This window comes from Corticium candelabrum, chromosome 5 (genome assembly GCF_963422355.1).
Source record: "Corticium candelabrum chromosome 5, ooCorCand1.1, whole genome shotgun sequence".
Taxonomy (NCBI): Eukaryota; Metazoa; Porifera; class Homoscleromorpha; order Homosclerophorida; family Plakinidae; genus Corticium; species Corticium candelabrum.
This window is the reverse complement of record NC_085089.1, coordinates 3,867,060-3,885,749: the sequence shown is the minus strand read 5'-3', so window position 1 is coordinate 3,885,749 and position 18,690 is coordinate 3,867,060. Positions and strand designations below refer to the sequence as shown.

The 18,690-nt window shown below is 40.9% G+C and overlaps 1 protein-coding gene across 1 annotated transcript; it reads right to left on the bottom strand.

The window, feature by feature from the left end:
* Positions 1 to 1,407: 1,407 nt before the first annotated feature.
* LOC134179502 (UBX domain-containing protein 1-like) lies at positions 1,408 to 18,678 on the bottom strand. The gene is made up of 13 exons (XM_062646414.1): positions 18,562 to 18,678; positions 14,114 to 14,167; positions 13,148 to 13,209; positions 3,167 to 3,245; positions 3,063 to 3,099; positions 2,908 to 3,002; positions 2,792 to 2,846; positions 2,667 to 2,731; positions 2,522 to 2,593; positions 2,394 to 2,454; positions 1,929 to 2,033; positions 1,675 to 1,855; positions 1,408 to 1,614 (listed from the first exon to the last, which is right to left on the bottom strand). Exons 1-13 carry the CDS (start codon positions 18,612 to 18,614, stop codon positions 1,574 to 1,576), a joined length of 960 nt encoding a protein of 319 aa, XP_062502398.1. The 5' UTR covers positions 18,615 to 18,678; the 3' UTR covers positions 1,408 to 1,573.
* Positions 18,679 to 18,690: the final 12 nt, after the last annotated feature.

The window sequence follows — 18,690 nt, the reverse complement described above, 5'->3', positions numbered from 1 at the left end:
CTCTGTTGGATAGAATTCTGAAACCTCATTCCAACACCTCTATGAATCCCCTTGCTATAGGCTCTAGATTTTTGGTTTGGTGTCTAAAGAGAAGCATCTGTGAAAATGAGAGAGTCAAAAGACAGGTCCATCTTGGTACATCTCGGCTATGACCCAAAGGACCTCACTAACTTAGTTCAGCTATGAGCCTTTAAGCTAAACTGGTTTAAGAATTCACTTGTTTCCACCTGCACTAAACCAGTTCTATTTTAGACCTAAACCGCTTTCCTAAACCCACTTCAAAGTAGGTTTAGCAAAGTGGTTAGGTTTAACTGTCACGTGACAGTAGCGCGCTTGTTTAGATGGCTTCCCACAATGTCGTTTTGATGATATTGACTATTTTGCTGAGATAGGATTGCCCTAAAAGATGTAAGGGTCGTTAACTAGGAGAAAGAAATCAGTAGCTACGGAGAGAGACAAGACGGTGTCCTTGGTCATCGTCATGCAAATTCCTGCTTGCAGATGCTGAATCAGTGAAAACCAACAGTTGCTCTGACTCGGCGAAAAAGAAGCCCAATACTTCACAATAAGGCGTTCCTAGACTGTTTGTCTTGCACATCCCGGATGTGCAAGTTACTAGTGGAAACAGTTGCTTTCTTGAACTGGTTTAGTTCTTATACCCATTTAAGATAAACTAGTTAAGGTGCAGCTAGTGGAAACACGGCCCTAAACTACTTGCTAAACCTACTACAAAACAGGTCTAGGGAAAGCGGTCTAGGCTTTGTCTCCACTTGTTTCTCTTTACACATGTTTAATTAACGTTAATTAAACGTGTTTAGACTCTACAGCTATGAACATGTTCAGCTATACAGCGTCTTCACTTGTCCAGGACTTTGTTGTACCGCACGAATTCGTTTCTGGTTTACCAGACGGTCGGAGATTGTCTTCTTGTCGTCTCGAAAACAATCAGAGACACAAGTCTCTGTCTTCGCCTAAATCGCTCTCTCCCAACACTCTGCATCAGTCTACGCCGTCTCTGACATTGCCTAATTCTGTCTTTTTTCAATAGTTTCCAAAGAAAGAGAAAAGAACAGCGCGAAAGAACTAAACCTAAACCACTTCGTTGGACTACCTCTGAAACGTTTAGCTAAAGCTGTTTATGTTTACAGTTAATTAAGCAGGCTCTTAAACATGTTCAGAATTAAACAGGTTTTAAACTGTTTAAGCCCTAGTGGAGATGCGCCCTTAGAATTAGAAAGAATGAAATGAGTCTAGTGGCGAAACCTATTACGTACCCAGGCCTAACTTGTGGTATCAGTTAGAGTTTGTATGTGGATAAATTGACGTCTGCATTCAAACGCATGACTGAATGCCTATGAATCAAAAAAATATTTTTGAACGCTTATCACTCCAAACAAGTTGAACAACTGAACAGTTATTTAAGTTCCACGTTATCCGCGTGTGCTTAACCTCCAGAGATCAACATTGGTTCAAAGCAACATTTACCATTAATCTATTATTACAAAGCTAAAGAAAGCACTCCTACATCTCCTAGTAATAATACAGTATGCCGCGTATCTTGCCTAGTGCGCAGCTAAACTTTCTTGACAATGAGAACTGATGAAGGAACAAGGCCTGGCACACAATGCATAACGTATGTAAATTCATTAACAACTAATAACATTGAGAGTTTACCTGCATCTTGCAGCGTCAGAAATGCATCAGCAGGTCCAAAATCTTTTGTGCCTCGATAAGTTGCGAAGACAAAAGACCCAGCAGAATCTTTTCTATTTGCTGCCACATAGTCTATGACAGTCTGTATAGTATCTGTTGGCTTGAAAGCATTTCTCAAAGCCGACCCATCAGTGAGCCTAATCTATTACACAAGCACCGACATATTCACTTGCAATTCCAATTACACTGTAGCTACTACTGACATATCAGCACACCTGCAAACGACACTCTGTATAGTCCTTTTGAATAGTTAACCCTTTTGATTCTGATAAGACTGACTGAATAGACGAGGGTATAGTAGCTTCAGCAGTTTGCTTCTCCTAGAAGCACATATCAGACCTGATCTGTACCCTTCTTATAAAGAAAAGAAAAGAATAAGAAAAGTCAACAAAGTAACCACGATGAGCCACTTGCAAGAATACTGCAAACTGCTAAATCAGCCAATCTAATGACCTTCATGCAATACCCCAAATTGTCACTAAGCATCTCCAAACAAAGTCTATACTGTATTGATATATGCAATTCAAAGATAATTCCATCCCAATTTGGTTCTCTCATCTTTGCATCACAAAACAGACAGAACAGCATCACTATTTCGACACAGCAAAACACACTGAGCCATTATACAACCCTTAAATAGAAATTCATTTTTTCAGTGATTAAAAAAACAGAAAACGTACTAATTTGGCCTTTGACTGCCTCTCAGCTTTGTCTCTTGCTATTTGGTCTCTAACTCTTTGCCTATTAAAAACAACAAACAAAATTTGTCACTTGCACCATCTTAAGATAGTACATTGAAGATTTACACCTAGCTAGAGCATCTTCTTGTTGTTCACGCTTCTTTTGCACTGCAAGCTTTTGAGCTTCACGAATTTCTAGTCTGCCCATGTAAAATGTATGATATACATTTTATGTAATATACATTTTATGTAGAGAGTCAAAATAGCGTTGACTTTTGTTTGGCTTCAGCGAGTTCTTTCCCACCTTTTCTTCTTGCCTTTTCTCTTTCTTTCTCTTCCTAGGAAAAACCCGTTGACAGTTACAGTCATGACCTATTCACATGAAAACACTGCTGTACGTTTTTCTCTCGTTCTATTCTGTCTGCTCGCTTTTGCTTAAGAAGATCTTGAAGCCTGAAAAGACCAGTGAACATTCAAATGATTGCACTAAATGATAAGTAACAAGCAAGTAGACTTTCTCTGCTGTTCTTTCTTCTCTTCTTCAGTCAAAGGTTTTATCTCTTCAACTGATTCAGAAAATTGACTATGACCAGTTCTGGTAGCATGTGCCTGCATTATCATGTAAACCCCTATGTTTTTGCAACTCAGCACTGCAAACGTGCTACTCACTTGAGCTTCTTTCTCGCTACAAAGTAACTTTCCACATCTGTGACAGGAAAAGAAATTGTAACTTTGTACTACTACAAATGTGAACAATTGACTGGAAACTTTACTCATCACATTTAATTGATAATGCTTGTAGATGTTGTTGCTGATCTCCACCAACTTCTCCACCAAGCTGAACTCCAGAGCCTGGCACACAAGTCCTTATTAAATACTACCACTCCTACTACTACTACTACTGCTAAGTACTTCTCTATGACACAACGACAATGATCATTGAATTATATTCGAACCGCTTGGCAATTACTGTAATCTATAATATGCCATGGACATTGAGGATGGCAATACGTAAAAGGCAAAAAGCCATTACAAAAGTTACAAAAAGAGATATGTTAATATCTATTTCTGTACAAAATTTATGTACACCTGTGTCATTACAATCAGAATCGTTTGACAAGTCTGCTGACGAAACCACCCACTCTTCTAAATCAGCAGAGTGTTGTTGGGAAATATTTGACATGTCTAATGACAAGACAGTTTTGTTCCAATACAGAAAAAATTGCTGTTGGTGCAAGTTAGAATCTTGCCTCAGTTTCCCAAACTAAATCTTCCCGTTCTTCCGGTATGTTGCCTTAGGTTGGTCGCAGTACCCTTATGCCACGGCAAGCGACAATAAGTTTTGAATGTACCTGACGTTTCCAAATACTTTTCAGAATATTTTGAAATAGGATTGCTGTAGGACAACTCTTGGAGAATCATTGATACCGCCGTGGAAGGGTGGTGTCCCCTTGAAGATTCTCACCTTGGCAGTATTGTTGCAATTCTGTAAATTCTTTGTCATACCGGCTGCTTGGAGGTTCAGCGAGCTGTTCTGTCAAGGCAAAGTTGCTGGGGTGAGGGGCGTAAAGGAAACAGTCACAATGTGTTCAGTCAAGACATTTTTGGATGTTTCATTCAAAGAGAGTTAGTTGGGGTACGGGTATTGAGCACCAAGGTCATCGTCTGGTTTGTTTGTGGGGTCACCAACTGTTCTGTTGAAGAAATGTCAGTTGAGGAAGGGCTTCATTTGTCATCAGGAATGGGGTAGTCTGACTAGTCCTATATCTGTGCGTTGGTATAATCCATCATCCATTTGTAGCCATCATCCTCCTGTTCTTCTACGGAGAGTGTCTTGATTGATTAATCTTGGTCTTTCTGGGGTAAATGCTCATATTCCTTGTCTTGTTCTTCGTCAATTCTGTTTCTGTTCCGTGACCATACCGTTAGCATTTTGAGTACGAACATCGTTGGGAACAATCTTTGACTAAATTGATGTGCTTTTACATTGAAACTGCCATGATCTTGCAAATTCTCCACATCTTCAGACAACCATTCTGCAGTTTTCTACTAAGCTGCTTCTGGTAAGTCATTTGAACTGCAATTTTTAACTTAAACAAGTAAACTCCAGTCTCAATAGTGGGATGACGACAACTGGTCAGATGGCTACAGATAGTAATTCGTGGTGCATACACAGGATAGAGGACACATGACAATCAAGAATATCAGATGACATTAGAACGGCTATGGCTGTACAGTGTGGTTTCTGTTGTTCCACAAGATTACAAGAAAAGTATTTCCCTTCGACCTCTGTGTCCTCTCTCATCAGTCTTCTTTTAGTATATCATTTCTCAAAGTCACTTGACAGTGACCAGTCTGTACACTAGCCAAGCAGTTGACATCTGTAACATCAACTTTGAGCACTGACCATTCAACGTCTTCATAAAGTCAGCCATATCCGTGTCAACACAGATTCTCAAAGACAAATGGCGTACCATAGATGCTGCCATCTTGCCACGTGTGCATGCAGCTTAAACTTATGAGACCAATGTTAGAACACATTTCTAACAGAAAAAGAGCACGGATCTTCCCAAAATGCAGCAGATCATAGACAAATTCTGAAGCCCAAGCACACCATGTGTAGCCTAGGTTGGACAACTACTATACTAGTCCTGAGAAAACATGGTGTGCCTAAAAATCACAACTGATTTACTTGAACAAGGCTGCATAATTACTACTATAGTTGTAGTACACACAAAATACCAACTAACAGCATCCAATCAAGACATTTTGACCCTTTACACACCATACCCAGAAATCATTTAAAGAAATGTAAGATCGTGTAACTAACTTAAAACTCCAAGCCAGAAATTGTTCTCACATTGACTAGTGATTCAGTGGTCAGTCAGATATAATACTAGTATATTTCTCGCACATTCTCTTTAAAGGTGCAGGGTCACACTCAGACATGCGCACTGCATCCCTTTGAAAAGGGTGCACTTTTTCAAACACTCAGTAACCAGGAGGACTTAGACGCTCTAATTTGCACTGAAGGCAAAGCTGACTGAAGTCTCTCTATAGCCTGAATTGAAACAATCAAGACATTGCAGTATGAGGTTGCATTAGACCATGACTCTGGTAGCTAAATTCTAAGCTTTTTAGATGTAGTTCTCGGAAGTTTTCTTCTAAAACCACAAACTGAGGTTGCTACACTGCAGTTTCGGTAAATTCGACAAGCACCCTCGCACTTCGAGCCAGATCAGGTTCTTTACACTCTGCACGTGACCAGAAAGCACACGCCACGTTCAAATATGTGGCAACTGCCGTGGTCACGTCGTTCTCTCAGAGTAACCAAGCGCACTCAGTTCACAGTGAGCACCAAAAATTTGTATTGTTTAAAGCTTACACTGCTGCCATGCCCGTCAATCAACACCTAAATAACCAGTTTGCAGTAGTTTCATCATTGACCTTTGTGCATGCGCAACATATGAACGCGTTTGAAGGGCTTACTGGCTATCGAAACTGATTTTCTTGCCAGGACACTTGAACACATGTTACATACAATAGCTACAATGCAAAAACTACGTCACTTGAGATCAGCTCAAGTGCGCATGTCCGAGTGTGACCCTGCACCTTTAAGATAATGATTATCCTAAAGTCTGCTGCAAAAAGCAAATATTTTTTAGTTGTAAGTGTCAATTCTTTGGTTTGGGAAAGCATAGGAAGTTGTATCTGCAATTCTTTTGGTATGACATTGCAGTTGCTGCGTCATATCAAAAAGTGAGATGGTTGATGAGATGTGAGTGTTGTTTCTCCTTGTTGTTCTTCAGCTGGTGTGCTCAACTATCTCACATGTCTGATATGATGTAGAAACAACAATGTCATACCAAACGAGTGCAGATACAACTTCCTCTACTTTCCCAACAATTACTACTAGAAAAAGGTTGGCCCTCCTCAAAGTTTTCTTTGAGACTATCATTAACTCAAATAGAAAGAAAGTAAAATGAGATATATTGCATCTGACTGACCAAATGAAATCACTACTAAATGAGAAGCAATAGGAACAATTTCTAGCTTGGAGTTCTAAGCTAGTTACTAGTTTATACTACACCAATGAGCATGTACAAACACATTTTAAAAACGTAATTCAACTTGTAAGTTGTCCATATGCTGGAAGTGATTTTGAGAATCTAGAGCTTGATAACAACTTCATCACAAAGGAACTTATACGTACTGGACTGTCTACTGGTAAAATCCATAGCACTTACTGTTTACTATAAACTTGGTCAATTTGAGACAGAATAGTCTGATTGCCACTAGGCGTGAAAGACTCATTCATCAATGCTACCATACTCAGTAAGCTATACAAAAACGTCTTGTTTCATCAGACTGTCTAATGGCTGCCAGACAGCATGATAAGTTCCAACAACCTACCATCATTGAAATGCCAAAAATATATTTATGCAATAAGTATCAATATTATCCACATGTTTCATAGCACCAGATAGAACAAGAGAGGTGGGGTTCAGCAAGTACCACTACATTGTTGCAGTAAGCTAAGAGACCATCGTGGTTCCTTATTGTTCTTGAGTTGTATGTGTACTTTTCCTGCATCATGCCATTAATTAATTGTAGACTACAACAAATCAAGGCAGTACAAAAAGCAGCAAATTGGCCAATAATCAATTAGGTGATAAGGTGATGTGTTTTACTCAGACTCTCTACCATGAAGTATTACATCTTTGCTGTATCAGTATAAAATTCTCTACAACTTCCTGACCATTCTATCCAGCCATAAAGCTGGAGACAAACCAAATGTCGAAGCAATAAAATGAAAACACAGTCAGACATGTACTGTATTACCCCGCATTTTGCTGCATGCTGGTATAAATGAGGTTACCAAAACTTACATGAGGCAGTTGTCTGGTAACTAACTGGCATGGCGGCATAGAGTGGGTAAGTGCTGGTGCAATGGGTGGGAGGCAGGTGAAGGCAAAGCAATAGATATTAACATCCGAGCGCATAATCCATGATGGCAGAGTCAGATAGCACTTTTGAGAGACAGGAGAGACACGATTGTCATGGAAGAGCAACAACAAACGTTAGAGGCAGGCCACGTTAGTCTAGCATATGGAAGAAAATCATACACCATTGCCATGAAACTGAGCATACGTTAAAGCAGTCGTTTGACCCCGCATTTTGCTTCATGCCAGTACACACCAAAGTATACCGGTACCCCTGGCCAACTTCGGCATACCGGCAAGCAGCAAAATGTGGGGTACAGTAGTCCCTCGCTTGAACGACCACACCTTTGTACGCTAAAAAATGGTCGTTCAAACGAGGTGGTCGCTCATGAGAAATAGGCGTGGTGAAAACCCCGTACATGCATGTATTCTCTTTATTAAGACAAAGTCCGCAGACAATATCGTTACAAGAAAAATGAAGTAATCTTAGTCTGCTTAGCTTTAAGTCGCTTTGCAACGAGAATCCTGTCAACAACTGATTGACTTTTGCATACTAGATCTAGCAAATAAGCGTTTCCCTGAGCAACCGAAAAATCGCGCAAATGACGAAGCGCCAAAGCTGCAGATTCCTCGCTAATGACATTCCTATTTGCTGTACCATTGTCGTCGCTTGCTTGCTCATCGTCATCCTCGTCTTCTAGATCGCCGTCTTCTTCGTCCTGCTCTTCCTCTCTGAGATCCGCGATAAGGTTCACTTCATCTAGTGAACCTTAGGCGACGAACATCTAATCTTTCTTTAAGGGTGAGAACCCTACGTTGTTTATCCTTAGGCATCGAGGCGTGGGCTTTGGCAGCTGCAAACGACAATCGCGTGCAAGAGGCTAACGCACGTTACTTAAGGTCGCAAAATACCCCGGTCGCTGGTCGCACTACCGAGGTGGTCGCTCACAAGAGGTAAATCTGTGCTACAGTGGGTCCGTGCTCCAAAATTTGGTCGCTCAAGAGAGGTGGTCGCTTGCGAGAGGGGTCGCTCAAGCGAGGGACTACTGTAATACAGTAGACAGCCATTTCCACCAGCTCGTTGTGGTCTCTCTTAAATCTACAAACATTAGCTCAAAAACTTTCAATGAACCGCCTACATTTTTCCTCCTACAGACAGTTAGTTATGTGAACATACAAAGAACAACTCTTTAACAAATGTGTGTGCCTAATCCACCTCAGTTCTTCTTACTTTTCCACTACTAGCATGCCGTTGACTTGACCAACACAAGACAAGTGTATGAAACCTGGATGACATTATAAATCGGATTGCTGGAGCTACTTATAAAGTACTAAGTAAAAACAAGCCAAACATGCAGAAACTACACCATTTCCAGATCAAATTTGTTCATAGTCACTTCCAATTCACATGTCCATTCCAATTCCTACTTTGTCAGTTCAAATTCATACGTTGTCAGTTCAAGTTCATGTTTTGTCACTTCAAATTGGCATTATGTCAAATAAAATTTATTCAGTCATTTCAAATTGGTCAACTGTCACTTTAAATTCATTCACAGTCATTTCAAATCTGTCATGAGTCATTTGAAATCCTCTGTGTCGTGCTAATTATGTGTAGATTCAAGTCGATTGCACTACTCCTAAGTAGTTTTAATATTTTCAATTTGGATGTGCATTAAGCTATTGAGCAAACTCCTGACTACTTTACTAATTAGACTATTCATGAAGGCATGCAGTCTCATTAAGACAGACTTTCTGTACAACACTCCACCGGGCTCAACGCATGCAGTCGCACATAAATGCACAATTACAAAAGAAATTGTTAAAGAAGCAGTTGAATCAACTTTAGATCCACTGCTGGTTGTCTGTTGTTTTAGTCAACCTTTATGTAATATGAACAGATGTGATATTTCTCTTGAAAATTGACATGAATTAACTTGGTGTTGTGCTTCATCGTGTAACTGTATTGCTAGAACATCGTTTGTGTGATGCAGTGTATTTGCTCAGTTTACAGAATAAAGTTTATCTACATGTCTGGTTTCAATCTATTGTGGTCAATCAGTGAAATCCAGTTGTGTGCAATTGACACATATGTGTTGGTAGCAAATTTGAAATGACTCATGACAGATTTGAAATGACTGTGAATGAATTCAAAATGACAAGTGACCACTTTGAAATGACTGTGAATGAATTTGATTTGACATAATGCCAATTTGAAATGACAAAGTATGAACTTGAACTGACAACCTATGAATTTGAACTGACAAAGTATGACTTTGAATTAATATAACTCAAATTTAAAGTGACTATGAATGAATTCGATCTGGAAATGGTGTAGTGAATGTATGGGCAAGATAAGGTCGAATTACAAAAATGCTTTACCATATGCAGATATCAAAATCAAATATGCATATTAGGTTTGCATATAAAGGTTCCTAAGCAGATGTCACAGCATGACATCTAAAAGTACATAAGAATTCATTACCATTCATTGTTGAAATTGAAAGCCTGTTGTAACATAAACAAGTTTGACAGTTCACACACCCGCAAAGTAGAAGACCAATTAATTGAATGTGTCTACAAACAATAGAGATTGACTACATACTTAATTTTTTACCTACAATGCCTCTAGTCTGTGAGATATACATTGTAATCATTGAATAAGTGCTCACATAACCATTTTCCACACCTCAAACACTTGCTATTAAATATAACTACCGGGAATTTCCAAAACAGTGCCCAGCCAAAAGAACGCCCACTGGACAATTTTTTGGAAACTGTTTCCATTTACAGCCCATGGGCTGCTAATGACAATCAAGATTGTGGTGCACGATTTGAAGTCGCGGCCCAAAGTTAGTCGATATTCTGAGGCTGTATTAGTAACGTGCGTTACTATACTACAGTGTACGTACAGTACAGGTTTGGCAACATGACAGTGATCTTACAATGTGGATTAAAGAAAGGAACCTCTAAAGAAACGCCTGACAAGAAGCACAGGAGAGCCTTCAGGTCTGGTCATACTTGTAACTTTATAAAGACTAACTATCTAAGCAGACGTTGCAAGATGGGCCTCACACTTGCCTACTCTGTGGTACTCAAGTCAATCTGCCAATTTCCAAAGTTTCCTATCAACCGCCTGGGCGCTAATTGAGAACGGATATTCTTCCATAAAAATCCCATTTTCCGTATTGCTGCCCTGGTCTCTTTCGGAAATTCCCAGTACATAATATGTAAAATGATTAGTTACATTATTGATAGTGACGCATAGTCACTATCTAGTCTAGGAATGGTTGAGGGTGTCAATACATAATCTCGTTTACGCCCTTTTTCTATCTTGGCTCAGAAGCACTACTGCAAAAAACCAATAGCATTACTGAAGTCTCCTGCTTTTCTTTTCTATGTGTGCCAAGTTTCAACTGCTAAAACAGTTTAGTTTATTTTTAATTAAACTAGTATACATGACCCATCCTTCGTACGGGCAAGATACTGTAGTGTAAAGTAGCCTCGCCCCAGACGCAGTGTGGATTGCAGCCCCGGATGCGCCGCCATCACCACTACGTCTGGTATGGTACCGCCTTACTGGGCGGGAGTAAGGATGTAAATCAAATTCCACAGCACGTGTCATACCAATGTTATTAGCTGGGAACTGAGCTTTCGATTGGACTGTGACGTTGTTCTAGCCTTTGTACATGTCAATATTGCGATTTTAGGCCACTATCAAGCGTTAGTAAGAGATTGCAGCTACGTTAGAGAGTGTAGCGAGGAAATGACAGATCAGAAATGGCACTTGCAGTGCATCATACGCCTTTGAACACGTACACAGGTTCTCAGTTGAAGCTGCAATGCGTCTTATGCTTCTACTGCAATGCTTCTACTACTACGTCGACAAAGTGCACTTGTAACTGACACTAATCATGTCCCTAAGGACATGATTAATGTTGACCGCAAGGGGCGGTAGCATACCAGACGTAGTGGTGATGGCAGTGCATCCGGGGCTGCAATCCACACTGCGTCTGGAACGAGGCTAAGTGTAAAGATAGGTCTGTGAACACGTCACCTGCAATCTTTGTTGCGAGGTCCCGGATGTGCTGAATAAATTCAAATCTTGCTCTTCGCGCTTGTTTCGATAGAAATCGACACACTCCCCGTGTAGCGGTTGCTGCAGAAAACGTGTAGGTTGGATTTGGTGCAAATGCAATCAGAATTTGGAGAGAAACGAAAGCGCTAGAAGAGTAAGTTTCGTCGGCAAGAGATATTCGATTGCTCAAAGCTTTGCGAAGGACGACATTGCATACAATCTACACAGGACTGGTGTGGGCGTGTGTTCGAATGAACTGGAATGTGTAGCGTTTGCGTCATCGAGAAATTTTACGCGGGGGTCGACCCCTTGAGAGGGGACCGGTGCATAATTTTTTTAATTTTTTTACACAAACCTTCTCCTGTGCGTGCCAAGTGTGTGTGCCGATTTCAGTTGCGAACGGACAAAAGACATGGCCGCGTATCGCACACACACACACACACACACACACACACACACACACACACACACACACACACACACACACACACACACACACACACACACAATTTGAGCTTTATATATTAGATGTATTAGCAATATACCGCAATTTCGTCTGAATAACTAACTTTCTTCAGACGGGTTTTCTCACTCCGCATGCTTTCTCCGACTGAAAAAACTGGTTACATTTCTTTGTTGCAAACTATCCTAAGCAAAAGCATTTTCTTTGTTTTGCAATTGGTATCAAAAATAAGAACTATCACGATTTGTGTGAGTGGTGCGGTGTGTCCTCTGCCATTTTGGAAGCAGTGTTGTGCGTGCTCTGGTATTATTGGCACTAGCAGGTGCATCTGCTGACACTCGCAGCCTATTCTGTTGTTCTCAGAGATCCCCAAAACGTTTGTGATGAGACATGGGAGGAGTTGACAAACTTGTCTATGGATGCTGCAACAAGACAACAAAGGAAGCGCAACTAGTCTCTCTGCTGCGCGGTAGGCTATCTAGGAAAATGTGCTCAGCAGCTCGAAATTGTCCAGAATGGTAAACTTCAAACAGAATGCAACTGACGAAAGTGCACTTCATATGCTCTCAAAAGATGTAGGTTGGACTTTCATATGGTAACATCTGACGACTTGTGTAATTAGATCTAGCGGCAAAGCAGAGCGCTCCTGTGAGTAGTGCACCCACCATACATTATTAGGAAGTGTTAGGAGCAACGTCTACTACAGAGGTTTCACTCAGCTAATGATGAAAATGCCCATTCTTTGTACTTTGGGTTCATTCTGAGGCACCCTGTAAACTGTATGCACCTGGTACAGTTCATGCAAAAAGTGAATAAACAACATATAAAAACATTATAAATGTATTTTAGTAGGAATGGCTACACAAATCAGCAAAAAGCAAACAAACAAGTGAGGATGGTTCAATACTGTACCAAATTGAGGGTGCCATGACTAACTCACATTGCAGAAAATTATAACACAGTGTGAGTTAGTCATGGCACCCTCAATTTGGTACAGTATTGAACCATCCCCACTTGTTTGTTTGCTTTTTGCTGATTTGTGTAGCCATTCCTACTAAAACACATTTATAATGTTTTTGTATATTGTAACATACAAACCATAGTATCATCACCAACATAGCAAACTAAGTTAAGATGCTATCAAAATACTCTCCTGGCTTTACATACAGTACCATAACAAAATTATGGGTATAAGTGACGACAAAATTTCTTGACATGCATTGCATACATAGCATTTTATAATTTGCTAGTAAATGAGTAAAAACATACAAACCCTCTGAATCTGTCTGGCCAAGTACATGTCCACATTCAAGATCACCCGAGTGAGATAACAACCTAATACAAGAAATTTTAAACATGTAGTTTATTATTACCATTTCAAACATTATATAATAGATATTTACATCTGCAATACTTAGTTCAACAAATGCAACTGAACATGCCTACACTTTTGGTTGTTCTATTTCTATTTGATTGGTGTCTCCAAAACTTGTGTCTAGATAGCTCTGGAGAAGTGCACAGCATCTAGTACGCAGCATACTGTGCAACCAAAATAGCAAGGTCCGGTTATCAAGGGAGTTTGCGAAAGTGTTCTGCGTAGGGACAAGTGCCTCATAAACTGTTAGAAGACGATCGACAACAGGGTCCATTGCCTTCAACACCAAAAAATTCTCAAAACACCAATATCTCGAATGTTGCCGGACAGAGATAAATCGCACCAAAGGAAGGTCTCTAGACGATATGAAAGTAGCATGACGGTTTCCACAGTGTTTGGAGCGATGGAAACAAGAGAGACCATTTCCAAGAACATGATTCCATCAGTACAGCTCACATGATGTAATCGTGCTCCAAAAAAACCTCCACTTGGCAAACAAAATTCTTAAAACGGTCCTGTCAGTTTTTAAGCTATGAAACATTCTTAACGTATATCTGTCGGGTTTGCTCTTAGATAGCGCCCAAAACCCAACTTTGGTCAGTATGGATTCCTGTTAGCCGGCGAAGGCAGAGCCAGTAGCCTAGCGTGTATCTCCAAAGTGTGACCTTAACTTGTATGCTGTACATAAAATATGACATTTTGGTGATGTCTGTAAATGCTAATAATTGATTGACAAGTACAAAGTGTTAGTTTTATTGCTAACTTGCTTAAACAGCTGTGGTGAGAATATAAACAATGAATGCTTAAGAACATTATACACACATAAAACCAAGTAAACAGTGCAGACAACCAGCACACATGTACCATTCCATAGCTGCTTCAGCACCCTTATTGTCTGATGCAATCAATGCCTTCTCTCTATAAAACAAGAAAGAGTAGCTTACAAGTCAATGTCTGATCTTTGCCAAGCACTGCAGAAACTGCCAAGAACATCAGTAGCAACAGAACTTTACATATACAGTGACCGGTCAAACGTATAAACACTTAAAATATATGTTTACAGATTTGAAAGACATATATATTCCTAAAGTTTCAATTCATTCAAATCTTATATGGAAAAAGATAGGCACAAGACAGCATTCTGGTTGCCTTCCCTGTGCTCTGGGAATTCAAAATGATGCTATTTAGCCTCAAAGGCACCCCAGCAACATTTTTGCCATCTGATGAACTTAGCCTTAGGACACAAGAACCCGGAGCCGTTAGTGCTGTACATGGATGATGAGTGAGTGTCATGTCAATACATTCGCTATTCGTTCAACACCTACAGTCTCGAGAAGACGTTTGATGCCTTGCTATGCCATGGATTATACATCAGAGCTGGCAAATGCCCGTTTGGTAAAGAGGAAGTACAATTTTGTAGACACTACGTCAGCAAAGAGTCTGCTCCCGATACCCACAAAATAACCACTATTGAAAAGTTGCCTGTTCCCCAATCATCTCAAGAGTTAAAGATCTTTCAGGGGATAACTGGCTGGTACTGGAAGTTTATTCCAAACTATGCTGACATAGCTAGACCGCTTACTCATCTAACAGAGAATGGCAGAGAGTACATCTGGTTGGAGGATTACCACAAAGGCTTTAAACTTCTGGAGTGGTAGCTCGTGTTTTCACCCCTCCTCACCCACCCTCAACAGGGGAGACAGTTCGTTTTAACGACAGATAAATCTGCAGCCACACTGGGTGTCGAACTAGCACACAATGAGTGCCATCGAGACATCGCCCAGTGGCTTACTTCAATCGTGTGCTATCCAAATCAGAATGTAACTAGTTGTACGGTATCCGTAGGTGGCGCAAGACGTTGGCAGGTGAGTAACATGTCACAACAAAGTTTTCTGACCGTCTACTGAAACGTCAGAATAGACAATACGTATTTGTTGAAACCCTGTCATGGAAGTAAACATGCAAACTTCCTACTAATTTAGATTACGTATGTGTAAGTCTGGTAGGCAGTCGTCGTTTCGTGATCATGATCAAGACAATTGAAATGTACAGTATATTTGTTGACATACATAGTACAAGAGTAGTAAGGATTGATATACTGTAGTACAAGACGTGTGAATAGTTGACTGTAGGTGGCATACTGGTTACCAGTCAGCTTCTAAAGATGTTTTTCGGTTGTCAAGTACACACAATCCCTAGCTACAGTACAAAAGGATGGGGCAACAAAACTTCATGAGGCTTTTTCGTCGCCATTTGGGCACTTGCAAGAATCATTCATAGACTTATAGTTGGGCATGGAAATGATTTTTTGAAGTAGGTCTTATAATGAAACGTGCTAGTGGGAAGAAAAAATTTGAGGTTCGTGTGTACACACAAATACGTACATACATATATATATATATATATATATATATATATATATATATATATATATACCGTATTACCTCATATTTTACGGCATGCCATTATAGCCAGGGTCTAGTAGACTGCCCATCTGACAACTGTGCAACTAAACCGGCATGCCGTTATAAGCGGGGACGCCCGTATTGACCAGGGTACGTCTGAAGAATTGCTATCAATGGTATTATTAGCCTGCCTCGCGCCTCGTGTAAACTTGTGACTCAGTGAGTATCAGAATAAGTCCCACAAGATCCAATCAAAAAGCCATTTAGAGTTTGAACTCTGCACTGATACTAATCTGGGAACAAAGAATCTACACAGCAAACTACAAAGTCTGTTTGGACCAAGAAAACTGGTAGAATAAGGAGAACTAGATGAAGAAACCCACAGTAGCACACAGGTCTCACAGACACCAAAGATAAAGATGAAGATGAAGACAATGATGGAGACGAAGATGAACCTGAATTCGCTGATTAAACTGCTTCTGCTGCTTAATTTTAAGATTATGTCATAATGTAATTCTTGTTTCCAAAGTAATACTGGTATAGTAATATACAAGACTATTAGCACCTGTCCCTGCAGAACTGTGTAAACTCTCCCAGAATAAGGGCATGCCGTTATACCCCGGGGCATAACGGCAGTCTGCTAAACCCCGCTAGAAAACGGCATGCTGCAAAATGTGAGGTAATAGGGTACATATACCGAGAGCTCAATAGATAGCCTATAGGACCACGCCCATTTCTGTTGTGCAACCCCACTTAGAAGCCTCGCTATGCTCAGCAATCACTTAATGTATGACAGAATTCCTAGCTATCATAGCAGCATTGTGCCATTTTCTTTATTATCTGTTGGGCACCCACTTCATCATACGGACTGATCACCGCCCGCTACAGTTCATCTTGGAAGCAAAGGATCCTTAAGGTCAGCAAGCTCGTTGGCTGAAAGAGCTGCAAGAGTATAGTTTCCTGTTGGAATATGTCCGGGGACCACAAAACCTTGTAGCTGCCATCCTCAAAGGGCTAGAATTTTGGGAAGGACACCAGAACCCGAGCTATACATCAAGCCTAACTGTATTAACAGCATTTGACTTGCGGAACAAAGACCAACTCCAACAGACTCAGTCCAGCAATCCTGATATCCACAGAATCCTATTTTACCTTTGCATTGGTGAATCATTGTGACTGGTACTCCACTCAATGCAGCAATTCCTGGACCAGCCTCTTGCTATCACTGAGACAGCTTCCTGCAGTGACAAGACACACCTGGCCATTGGCAAACTGTCCTCCCAGAAGTCTATTTCTCCATGTCCTAGAGTTACCTCACGACAACCCTATGACCGGTACCCACCAATAAAACTCTTCAGTGCATCCTTAGATGGTTCTGGTGGTCTACTGTACATACCAATGTGGAATCATACTAAAGCTCGTGCCACCCCTGTGCCAAAAGCCACCTCACACCTACACCCAAGCCCTGCTGAAGGAGAGACCTAGACAAGCCTGGCCATTCAAAACCATCAAGACAGATTTCAAAGGGCCTCTAGCTAGATTGACATACGGATCCCGATATATCCTCATCCTCCAGGACACCATTTTGAAGTATGCAGAATGCACCCAGTCTCTGCCCCTACAGCTGATATTATATGCAACAAAGTCTGAGAATGGATCAGCCAATACAGCATTCCAACTATAATACACTCCAACCACGGTTCCTGCTATACCAATCATCAATTCTACAGCCTGTGCCAACAATAAGGGACAACCAACATTCTCAGCAGCCTGCACATCCCCAAGCTAATGGTGTAGTAAAAAAACTACACCATTGCCGAAGCTTTAGCTGCTGTCATGGACGGATGATCAGCAAAACTGGGCATAATGGCTGCCTGACATCAATCTGGCTTACAACTACGCTTTCATTCAGGGATCCGGGATGATTCTGTATTATCTTCAAGAAAAGCTAAAAAACATTACTGAACATCACTACAAACCATGGTCACCCCTCCATCTCTGGCAGGCCCTGACCCCACTTCTCATAGCAACAACCTCCAGTAGCAGGTGCCTCAAATCTACCGCAACGTCGCAGAACATGCTCAGAAAAAGCAGCTGCAACTCAACAGCAGTACTGTACCAGGCCCCATGTTCACCATCAACCTCATCAAGCAGGCAATCACGTTTGGCTACACCACCCTAAGACTGCCGAGAGTGCCTGATGTCTCTCATCCCCTTGGACCCTACCATATGTGGTTGTCAGCCAGCCCTCCCCTATCATCTACATTATCCATTCCACCAAAGGAAGCCACAATCATCCGTTACAACAGACTCAAACCAGTACAGCCAGATGCTCCTTGCCCTTGACCACCATAACCCATGCATCCAGCCTCATCAGCATCGCCAAACCAGGATACAGATCACCCATCTTCAGGGACTACATCCCTGCTCCATTCCCTACCTTGGTCCACAAAGACGTCGACGACCTCCTGCGTGGCTGCAGGACTATGAGGTATCATTGGACGCTGAACTGACTAATGCTATTTAACTAATAGTCACCAAGTCGGACATGGGAGGTGTGTAGGGAGTCTTTGAGTTTGATAAATTGTTAGTGACGTTGTGTTCCGTTTTGAACTATAGTGCTATTTCAATAATGGACCAGTTGTTGAGTGAAGTGACTACATACCCAAGTAATATGTTTCAGATCAAAATTTCAAAATCTAGTAAAGTGCATGTTACAGGTTTGTGAATATTAGAAAACTTGCTCATATTGTTCAAGTCACAACAACAGGAACCACAACATACAATTTCTACCTCATGCTACATGTATTTTATCAAAATCTAGCAACGCTGACAATCTACAGTAAGTCAGAATACGCTGCATGTTGTCTACTAGGAACAAGCTTACAGATCTCCGCTCGAACTTACGCTCTTTCCCTGGGAAACCCCATCTCCACCAGTTGATCCAAAGGAGTTCCCATCGAGTGTCTTTAGTCAATTGGTAGAATAGACAGTACCACCTGACAAAAACGACGGATCCAAGTTAATATTAAAATG

Bases quoted from the DNA above. Each gene is read 5' to 3' on its own strand.
- LOC134179502 (XM_062646414.1), bottom strand. From the start codon at position 18,614: ATGGGAACTCCTTTGGATCAACTGGTGGAGATGGGGTTTCCCAGGGAA. The intron at 2,847-2,907 runs GTCTACTTGCTT...TGGTCTTTTCAG, and splicing joins AAGAAAGAACAGCAGAGAAA to GCTTCAAGATCTTCTTAAGC. The intron at 2,732-2,791 runs GTACAGCAGTGT...GGTTTTTCCTAG, and splicing joins GAATAGAACGAGAGAAAAAC to GAAGAGAAAGAAAGAGAAAA.